The sequence below is a fragment of the Nomascus leucogenys genome, chromosome 7b (assembly GCF_006542625.1).
Source record: "Nomascus leucogenys isolate Asia chromosome 7b, Asia_NLE_v1, whole genome shotgun sequence".
Lineage (NCBI taxonomy): Eukaryota > Metazoa > Chordata > Mammalia > Primates > Hylobatidae > Nomascus > Nomascus leucogenys.
In genome coordinates, this window is record NC_044387.1 from 48551703 (window position 1) to 48562976 (window position 11274).

The following is an 11274-nucleotide window of genomic DNA, read 5'->3' on the forward strand; positions in this document are numbered from 1 at the left end:
TCGCTCTTGTTGCCCAGGCTAGAGTGCAATGGTGCGATCTCGGCTCACTGCAACCTCCACTTCCTGGGTTCAAGCAATTCTCCTGCCTCAGCCTCCCTAGTAGCTGGGATTACAGGCATGCACCACCACGCCTGGCCAATTTTGTATTTTTAGTAGAGACAGGGTTTCTCCATATTGGCCAGGATGGTCACAAACTCTCGATCTCAGGTGATCCGCCCGCCTCGGCCTCCCAAAGTGCTGGGATTACAGGTGTGAGCCACTGCGCCTGGCCTAATTCAACTTTAAAGTCCTGCAATAACCCATCATCATCCTGATGTATTGGCCTTTCTATGAACTACCCTGGCTTAGGTTAGGAAGTATCATGTTTAGGATTTTTGCATCTCTGTTCATGATTCATACTGGCCTATAGTTTACCTTTCTAATAATGTCCTTGTTAGGTTTTGGTGTTAAGGTTATTATGGCTTTTTAAAAATAATTGGAAAGAGGTCCTCATAGTAAGGGAGTAAGGTCTTCCACAAACAATCAACAAGGAGCTCAGTCTTCTCACCAATGGCCATGAGATGAGGCATCTTGGAAGTTGATTCACTTATAGCAAACTGTTAGAAATTTTCAAAGTTTTTTAAAATTTATTTTATTTTATTTATTTATTTTTTTAGACAGAGTTTTGCTCGGGGGCCCAAGCTGGAGTGCAGTAGTGTGATCTTGGCTCACTGCAACCTCTGCCTCCCAGGTTCAAGCAATTCTTATGCCTCAGCCTCCCAAGAGGCTGGGATTACAGGCATGTACCACCATGCCTGGCTAATTTACTTTTATTATTTTTTATTTTTAGTAGAGACAGGGTTTTTCCATGTGGGTCAGGCTGGTCTCAAACTCCTGGACTCAAGCAATCCTCCTGCCTCAGACTCCCCAAGTACTGTGATTACAGGTGTCAGCCATGGTGCCCAGCCAGAAAGAGTAATTTAGCACTAATCACCTCCTCCTCTTTCCTGTTACTGTTGTCCAGCATTTTATTTTCACCTCAATTTTTCTATTGCCCAAGCTGGTTATCACCATTATTATGCTCCTAAGGTGCTTATTCAGATTTACCCATGTTTACCAGTTTGTTTCTTTACCCACTGCTATGCCAGTTATGAATTTACTGCCTCTCAGCTCCCAAACTAAGCTTGGTTGTCTTGTTTATTGATTCTGGAGCTGGATCCTGTATACCTGTATTTCTCCTTTACCAGTTGATACAATACCATCTTATACTATGTCAGTAAGGGAAAACAGGTTCACTGCAGAGGAAAGTGGCTTCTCTTTCTGGTTCCTGTGTTCTTCCATTGTTGTCTTCTTAATCCTTCTGGCAACAGTGTGCATGCACCCTGCAAGAGGTTTTGCTGACACTCTGGAGTGGGGCTTCCTTCTTACCAATCTGAGCTCAGAATCCCTTGCTCTCTAGCCTTGCTTCTTGCATTTTCTTCCTCCTGGGATCAAATTTCTTCTCATTCTTTTATTGTGTGGGTTTTTTTTTTTTTTAAGATGGAGTTTTGGTCTTATTGCCCAGGCTGGAGTGCAATGGCGCGATCTTGGCTCACCGCAACCTCTGCCTCCCGGGTTCAAGCAATTCTCCTGCCTCAGCCTCCCGAGTAGCTGGGATTACAGGCATGCGCCACCACGCCTGGCTAATTTTGTATTTTTAGTAGAGATGGGGTTTCTCCATTTTGGTCAGGCTGGTCTCGAACTCCTGACCTCAGGTGACCCGCCTGCCTCGGCCTCCTGAAATGCTGGGATTACAGGCGTTGAGCCCTGCGCCTGGCCTCTTTTATTGTTTTAATAAGGGTTTATTAGTAGTAAATTCTGTCTTTGTTTAGCACTCGGTCTTTAATGATGAGCGTGTCTTTACTGAGCAGCCACTTCTGAATGATAATTTGGGTATAAAATTCTAGATTGGCAGCTAATTCCTCTCAAGACTTGCAAGATATGATTCCCCTCACTTTTGTCTTTTTTTTTTTTAATGAAGTTTGCTTCTAGTTTAATTTCTTTGTGAATAATCTGCCTATCCTTTTACTGATTCCGCTCTCTGTCTTTAATGTTTGACAGTTTCACTGTTTCGTCTAGATGTGCATTTCTTATGTTTTCTGCTATCACTGTGTGTTCTGAATCTGAAAATGAGTTCTTTTATTTGTAAAGTAAACTCAGCCAGTATCACTTTAAATTCTTCCTCTTGTTCATTTTCTAGTTTTTCCTTCTGGTATTCTCTCTAGACATATTCTGGACTTTTATATTCTATCCTACACCCACCTTAACCTTTCATATTTTTAAATTGTCATCTCTTTCTGCTATCTCTTGATAATTTCCTCAAATGTATTCTCTTTTTCTGTCTTTAATGGTTTTTTAATGTCAAGTTTATCCTATTCACTAAGTTAGTATTTCAATGATCTTTGTTTAATTCTGGTATTAGAAAGTTGTGTCTAGTCTTTAGTTTATCCTGTCCACTAGGTTTTATTATTTCAATTACAATAGTTTTCATTCTGCATTTTTTTGCCATCTGTTCTTCAGAATCTTGGTGGGGTTTTTTTTTGAACTTTAAATCCTTATATTTGCCTTTACTTACATAAAATTCTTCGTGGGTTATGTATAAATCTGTTCTTTTGTGTATCTGCTGACCATCCCTCATGTGACTTGTTTACTCACGTGTTTTGTAATTTTGGATTATGAAGTCATCTTAAGTGGGGCTTTCCTGTGGGAATTCTGTGGCCTAGGTTATGGTCATGCTCCTAGAGTGATACAATTTGCATCCTCCTAACACCTGAGTTGACACTGTCCTGGAACCAATTTAAATTGTCACCTGTGGTTTTCCACACTAAGTAAATTTTGGATTCAAAACCATGGCAATATGTATTTTCAGGGTTTCAATTTGGTAAGGTAAACTTTAATTAAAAAAGAAACCTGGATTCTAGAGACCTTGCTATTTCTGTGATAATAGTTTTTTAGTTCCATCTAGATAGGCAGAAAAACTTAAGCTGCTAGCAACTATCAACTTTAATAACTCACCCACCCCCATCCTCGATTGCCACAATATCACCTCAACTATGTACTTCTATTTATTTTTTGTATTTGTAAATTTTCTTTTCACGTTGTATGGTATGGCTACATGATAACTTACTTAAACCTTTATTTATAAGCTTTCAGATTGTTTTAATTTTTCTGTTCTAATACACAGTATTTCTATGAAAATTCTCAAGGTATTGAGTATTGTGGATATTATTTAGGACAGAGCATAAAGGTTAGATAACTAATCTAGTATCAATCTTCCAGGTCCTGTGAAAATTTTCAGATTGTATGAAATTTTGTCTAGCAGCATTCAGAACCACAGGGAAGACAAATACTTGGAATCAACCAGGTTGGGTTTTTCTCTTCAGAAGAGTAAATAAAGAGTCAGTGGGTTAGGCTGGGTGTGGTGGCTCATGCCTGTAATCCCAGCACTTTGGGAGACTGAGGCAGGAAGATTGCTTGAGCTTAGAAGTTTGAGACCAGCCTGGGAAATATGGTGAAACCCTGTCTCTACTAAAAATACAAAAATTAGCTGGGTGTGATGGCAGGGGCCTGTAGACCCAGCTACTTGGAGGGCTGAGGTGGGAGGATCACTTGAGCCCAGGAGGTCGAGGCTACAGTGAGCTGAGATTGTACCACTGCACTCCAGCCTGGGTGACAAAGTGAGACCCTGTCATGAGAAAAAAAAAAAAAAAAAAAAGAGTGGGCTGGAGCCGGCAGTGAAGTGAGAGCAGTTTAATGATTATACTCTAAGGACAGGAGGCAGTGGCCAGAACAGCATGTCTGAATCAGTGATTTCAGAAGTGGGATAATTCTTGGGTAATGAAAAGGACTAGAATGTAGGTGATGGACTTTGGTGACAAAATGCAAACTATACATATAACAAGGAGAGTTAATGTTCAGAATATGTGAGAAAAATGTCACAATAACTCAAAGGAAAGACTTATGTTTTCACTACAAGGAAATGCTAAGTGCTGAGGTGATAGATCTGCTAAATACCCTGATTTGACTATTGCTCAATGCACACATGTAGAGAAACATCACACTGTATCCTATAAATATCCACAATTATTACATATCAATTAAAATAAAACTTTTTAAAATACAGAAGACTTCTTAAAAGTAAACAAACAAACAAAAATCAGGAAAAGCAGAGGCCACAGAATTAAATCAGGCCATTTAAATGGACATTGAAGTCAGTCAGGATGATGAACTCAAGTATAAGACTTTAGGAGAAGTGTGAAAGTTTTCATGGAAAATCTCCAAGAGATCTGAAGGTGGCAGTGCCAGAGAACTGGCCGTGGCGGTGGGTAGCACATGTGTCTAAGAGCAAGAGATTTTCTAATAGGAAGAGAGAAATAATGATTCCGAAGGAATTGGAAGGAGCAAGGAGAATCTATAAACCACATTCCCACCTGAAGTACTTGAAGTACTCTGGAGTTTGAGAGAATGTGTATTATCTAGTTGACATACAAGGGAAGCAATGCCCTCAAGGGAAATCCAGATTACAGTTATAGCTAGGAGATACGAGGAACTGTCAATGATAGAGCAGGCAAAGGAAATCAGGACACTGGCTTGTCATGCGGCTGGACTTCCAGAGAGGACAACTGAACATTTTGTGCAGTGTGGGGGGAAATGGGTGCTGGACCAAGGGAGAAAAATTCAGAATATAGTGATAAGAGTGCAGGAGAGAATGGGAGAACAAAGGCGTTTAGGGTTTGGACTGTGATCACAGAAACCAGGAATGTTCAGCAGGGAGGGTTGCTCCATCAGACAAAAGAATGGAGGAGTGTGCAGGGGCCTTCTTAGCCATCCCACATGGAGTCAGATATCTCAGCAAGAAAGTCTAAATCTAGTCATTAGGTGTCCAGGAGTAGGGAGTCCTCCTGCTAGCATTGGCCCTACGTTTATGGTTCCCATTAAGAGTACAGGGGCACAGGGACCAAGAGGTTACTACAGAAAGTCAAGTTGTGCTCTGAAGCGCCCCCTGCAGGACCCTGTCCAGAGAGACAGGAGGAGTTGAGGCCTGCTGGTCAGCACTCTCGGCTATGTTGTGGTCCCTCCCACCTGTGCCTCTTTTTGGCCCAAGTTCTAGTCCCACTTGCTTTGTCACCCCTCATATGGCAGCTTCCTCTCTGGTCTTCAGTGTCCTCACTGATCCAGTGAACATAGCATCTCTCCTCCAATCACATACATTCATGCAGTGATATAAATGATGTGAAAGTACTTTGAAAAATGTAAGTGAAAGACTGGGGCACTGACTTCTTCCCATTTTCCCAAGTCCTGTTTCAGAACCACTGTGTTAGGCCCCAAGCCCCTAACTCCTTTTTGGCCCTTTGATCAAACTTTGCCTACTGAGGGGCATAACTACATGGTATCCCCAGAACAGGGACTAATATTACAGCCCCCATTTCTTCTCTTTGCTATTTGCCATGATACTCTTAAACCTAGAGACTGGGACCCTTCCCCTGGTTGGTGGGGCCCTCTCCCTAGACCAAAAGGGAGGGGCACATTGGCATCATAATGGGCATTTGGACATGGTATGATGTGAGGGGTGGGTGTGAGATAAATGATGGAGTAGGTCTGGGCAACACCCCAGTTACTCATTTGGACTCACTGGGACTAGTGATTAACTAGAATTCTCAATGAAGACATGACAACAAGGCTCCCTCCAATTTCGCAATTTCCACCCCACCCAATACCCAGTTTGATTCCACACCCTCCTAGTCCCTCCCACCCTCGTAAGCCAACCCACTTACCCCCTCTTTTTCCTCAATCTGCCAGGCCTCTTTCTCTTCTCCAGAAGTATATAGATTTTTCAATTTTCTGCCCTCACTGTTATCCCACTGTGGCTCATGCCTGCCCTCCCCACTACCCTACCCTAAAACTCTTCCTGCCCTGCTCTTCTGCTACTCATTACAGACCATCTATTTGCCAGTGCCGTGGCCCTACAACTCTTTCTGGCAACTTCCCTATCTATGCCCCTAGCCCTCTTAGCCCTGCTTGCCAAAGCTGTGGTTCCCGGGCTCTTTCCTGTGACTCCCCTATCTATCCCCCTACTCCTCCCCCTAGCCCTGCTTGCCAGTGCTGTGGTCCCAGAATTCCTTCCTGTCACTCCCCTGTCTATCCCCCTACTCCTCCTCCTAGCCCTGCTTCCCAATACGCTAGTCCCAGAACTCTTTCCTGTGACTCCTCTATCTATTCCTCTACTTCTTCTTCTAGCTCTGCTTGCGAATGCTGTGGTCCCTGAGCTTTTTCCTGTCACTCCCCTATCGATCCCCCTACTCCTCCTTGTAGCCCTGCTTCTTTCTAGTCCCCAGCCTCCAGCACCGCCACCCGCAACCAGACCTGACGATTCAAAGATCTCATCTTGGAGATGTTTTTCCTGCTCCTGGAGCAGTTTTGGTGCAGTTCAGAATGGCCAGGACCATGGCTTCAGCAGCCTGACCTGGTGGACAAAGAGAAGCAAGACAACGGCAAACCAGCATTCAGCCTCAGTAAGTCACAGGAGCCCTTTCCATGGCCAGGTCCTGGTCACCTACTGCCATCTGTATTTTGCCTTCACTCCCATCTTGTTAATCCTCTTCGATTTTCTTTCTCTGAACAGTCTGCTCCTTTCCTTCCCTTCCTGATCAGCCAGACTGCCTAAGCTTCTACATTTGTCCCTGGCTTCTCCATGGAACTCGGTCTGTAGCCACAACGCAAACCGTAGGGCCACAGACAGAGAAGGTAGAGGGGAGTGAGGAGTGGGAAGCACCTCATCTGTTCTCAAAGAGGGTAAGTCCTGCCCTGGGTTAAAGTGAGTGCAAGAACCATGACCCCTGAGAGCTCACAGGGCACAAGGCCCCTGCTAGAGATAGACAGAGACTCCGTTTTGGCTTTGTTCATGTTTTTCAGGTCTTGTTTATTCCAGAATTTATTTGTATTCACCCTAGGATTCCAGAACCATATCAGGGACTTTAGATATCTAGATTCAACAGAATCTCCATGAAAATCCCACTACATTTTTGAGAACTTGACAACTAAAATTTATATGGAAATGCAAAAAGCCAAGGTTAGCCAACACTCCCCTAAGAAGACATTTTTGCCTGCCAGATATCAGAACTCATCATGAAAATTATTGTAATTAAGATAGTTTAGGAGGGGAGAAAACACAGACAGGCAGACAAATGCCACAGAATGAGAGCAAAAAGAGACTGCCACATTGCTCTGCCCATGCATGACTATTGAACACTTGAGATGTGCTAGTAAGTGTAGAACTTACACTGGAATGTTGTTGTTGTTTTTAAAAAGAATTGTTTATTTACCAAACCTGAGGCATATTAGATACAACCAATTTTAAGTTTACATCTTTTAAATCCATTTTGAAGTATTCCACACCCACACACAAATTGGCATGCAACAGTTGTACTAAGGTGAAAGTCACCTTCTCTCAATAAACTGTTGCAAGTGTTCTCACCCAAGGGTGAAAAATTGTTTATCCTGAACGTGAAAACCTGTAACAAACTTAATTATATAAAAGTAATTATTTGTAGTTTTCCCCTTGCAAAGATCCAAAAAAAAATGTACAACTAATATATATCAGTCATAACATAATCCTGGATCATCCCCATACCAAAACCAGATGTTCTTTTAATTTTAAACCCATCATCAGAGAACAAGAGAAAGTCACTTCATTTTACACAAAGCAAAATTCACATGTGCCAAAAAAGAAAGACCTAAATGAAAACTCTAGTGCTGACATGCCCTAACCAAAGCCACTGATCAAAAATAAAATAGTGGCTGTATATCACTGCAATGAAATCCAAGAGGCTTAACCCTTTGGCATCAGAAATCCAGATTTTTCTAATTACGTAAATGCCTATTTCTTACGTGTGAAGAGTGAGGGAAGTGGATGTGCCAGTGTGGAAAGAAGAGCCACCATTCACTGGCAATTTTAAACCCATCATCAGAGAACAAGAGAAAGTCATTTCAATTCTTTCACCCAAGGAACTGGCTTTAACAGACAATTAGAAGGTTAGGCAGAAACCCAGAAATGGTTATTAGCTGCTTGTGTCACCAATTTAAGTGGCAGTGATTGAGTCCTAAGGTTCAACGTAAAAATGTATGGGGCAAAATGTATGCTGAGTTGTAGCTTTAAAGCAAAACAAGAAAACAAAGTATAAAAGTACCCAGCCTGGCAGTATATGCCTGAGTCAGAGAGCTCTGCCATTAGGATGGGCAGAAACCATCAAGATTCATACCGTTATTTCTCATAAGGACTCAACAAAAATGAATAGTGACTTGAACCACAGAATGAGGGAATCCAAAGAATGCAGTCATTTTAGTAAAGTACAGGCTTTGTGCCGATTTCCTGAACAGAGTTTTATTGTGAAAACAAAAAGAAGAAATAATAAAAACTATACCCCATGTTTCACCTAACAGTGTTTGAGTTCCTGGAAGAACCTATATAATGGAGGCAGCATTTAAATATGAAATTATGCCAATCCACTGTCAAATTTTCACCAAAACTTTCCTAAAAAGGTGTTTCCCCCCAATATCCCAATATCTATTAATCACAAAGAAACATAAGTTGTGAATGTATAGTTCAGAAAATGTTTCGTGAATGTATACTTCAGAAAATAAAAATGGAGAAACTAATGATATTACTATGACCAAGGTGTTTGGTAAACAGTGAATTCAGAGTTTAGGATCATCAAGAAGAGGCTTTTTTTTTTTGAGACAGTCTCACTCTGTCACCTAGACTGGAGTGCAGTGGCGTGAACTCGGCTCACTGCAACCTCCACCTCCTAGGTTCAAGCGATTCTCTTTCCTCAGCCTCCTGAGTAGCTGGGATTACAGGCACCGCCACCATGCCCGGCTAATTTTTATATTTTTAGTAGAGATGGGGTTTCGCCATGTTGGTCATGCTGGTCTTGAACTCCTGACCTCGTGATCCGCTGGGATCATAGGCGTGAGCCACCGTGCCCGGCCAGGAAGAGGCTTTTTAAATAACCCTCTGAATTTCAAAGACTCTCTTCAGGTAGTAGATCTGTCCCAGTGTCATGGCAACTAGAACAAGAGCTTCAAAGGAGGACCAAAGGACCACTCTGCGGGTCCCTCCCAGGCTTTGAGCAGCTCATCTGACTCCTCCCAAGAGCTGTGCGTGGTTCTGTGTCTGCAGAGTTGATGGGGGTGGTGGGCATTCCCATTCCTCTTCCCTGCTTGGCCCGATGTGATGGCCAGGAGGAGGCCAGTGTGGCAGGACGCAGTGCCTGCGTGGGGATTGGGTGGCTCTGCCCTGTACATAGCAACCACCCCTGCACCAGTGTCTTCTGATAGCAGGAAGGCCATGGGAGAATCTGATTGGTTTCAGTGTTTGAACCTGTGTCTTCCTTTGGACCCAATTGGCCATTGGTGCTTACATCCTCACCACAGGCCAGGTCCATTCTGGGCCCCCAGAGGGAGCTGAAACTACCACAGGGCCCTCCCAGGGATGCTGGGCATTCTAGGGGTCCTGGTCAGGGTGGGTGGTGTGTGCTGCAAAGAAGGGTCTGCAGGCACAAAATCCTGTTGCTTTGAAGATACTGGGAAGGACCCTCTGGGGCTTCAGTGCCCTCCCCTGGCATTTGAGGCAGGTCCGGGTCCTTCAAAGCCTGTGAGGGTTGGTGAGATGGAGGCGGAGATGCTGCAGCCCCGGCCTGAGCTGAATTTCATCAGTGCCCTCTGCCCACCGCATCCTCACACAGGGCAGTGGACAGACTGCACTGAGTCCTGGGCTTCCACCTCCTGTCCACCCGCAAGGCAGGAAGGCCAAGGCCCCGCAGAAGCCCCTGGTCCACCCCACCAAGTGGCATGAGTGGGTACGATGGTGTAAAAACTGACTTCTATAGAAGCTGTTTGTACAACTCTTGTTTTCTCTTTTTTAAAAATAATAACACAGTAAATGAAGAAAAGACAGAGAGAAGGATGTGACATGCCTGGGCCATGGAGCACTCTGAGATCTCATCATGGACACCACTGCCCACACCTCCATCCCGCCCTGCGCAGGCCGACACTCACTGACGTTGAAGGCTGCCTTCAGTGCCTGGATGTCTGCGGCCACTCCAGACACGTGGTAGATGCCCACCTCCTCCATCCCTTGGTGCTTGATCTTCTCCACGCACTGGCGCATGATGTAGGGCACCTTGGACCTCTCTCTCCTGCGGGAGGAGGGAATGTTCTCAGTGTCCTGACAGCCCTGCTTGGGCCATAACACAGGAGACCTGCTCCCTATCTGCACACCCAGAGGCGGGGTGAGGATGGTGACGAAGGTACCCAGGTCTGGGGCTGCACTTAGAGCCTTCTGCATGCCTGTCCTCCCTCTGCAAGCTCTGTCCTCATTGCATGTACTTTCTCAGGAACCTTTCAAGCGGCCAGAACCCCTGCAAATCACACATGATCTTTGCGGGAAGGTCTGGAGGCCTGTCTAAGTAAAGTCAGCACAGGAAGGGCATCTGACAGATTCCAGGCCTGGGGTTAGCAGCCTGTGCCCCCAGCTGGGAGATCAGACCCGGTGTTGGTCCTGCCACCCACGTGCTGTGTGAGAGGAGAATCCCCGACCCCTGCCCTGGGCCTGGGCCTTAACACACATCCGACGAATGAATGAAGGGTTGCCTCAGCACCAGTGCTCCAAGTCCTGCGATGCTAAGTGCTTTTCTCCTCTGAGTCTTAGCAATGGACAATTCCAATACCACCACACAGGACACTAGAGTAAGAATACTTCAAAGTTAGAACACAGTGCTGTGCAGAGGCCTTAACTTTAGTTCTGTTTTGCAACTGGATTTAGGAGCACATCAAAGCTGCTTCTCAAGCCACCCTCATTAGCAGGGCTTATTTGGGGGAGCTGCTGATGGGGTCCTCGCTGCTCATGCCCAGAGCCCTCCCAGAGTGCTATGCAAGTGGCTGCCGTGCAGCTGGGGGTGAGGCGTGGTGTTTAGACACAGATAGGACTCCAGGGTATGACTGATGGATGCCCCGGCCCATGTGACCAGCAAGGTCAGGGGCCTAGCCAGATTCCATCCTGGGGAAGCAAAGGAATTCTCAGAGGAAGTGATCTGTGTCTGCATGAACTGCTCTGAAACCAACAAACACGCTTCTCTTGGCAACTGACTCCTGACAAAGGGTTCAAGGTCGTTTGAAAAAAAAAAAGGGAGCGAGGAGGCAGTGGGTCCTGGAAAAGTAAATTGTTTATTTTACAATAAGAAATTGATTACGTATTTT

At 44.7% G+C, this 11274-nt stretch overlaps 1 protein-coding gene and 1 pseudogene across 1 annotated transcript; one reads left to right on the top strand and one right to left on the bottom strand.

The window, feature by feature from the left end:
- Window positions 1-5922: 5922 nt before the first annotated feature.
- LOC115835992 lies at window positions 5923-6874 on the top strand. The gene is made up of 2 exons (XM_030815943.1): window positions 5923-6530; window positions 6670-6874. The coding sequence occupies exons 1-2, from the start codon at window positions 6012-6014 to the stop codon at window positions 6829-6831; spliced, it is 681 nt and encodes a 226-aa protein (XP_030671803.1). The 5' UTR covers window positions 5923-6011; the 3' UTR covers window positions 6832-6874.
- A 2437-nt stretch (window positions 6875-9311) lies between these two features.
- Window positions 9312-10363, bottom strand: LOC100591743 (annotated as a pseudogene).
- Between the last annotated feature and the right edge of the window lie 911 nt (window positions 10364-11274).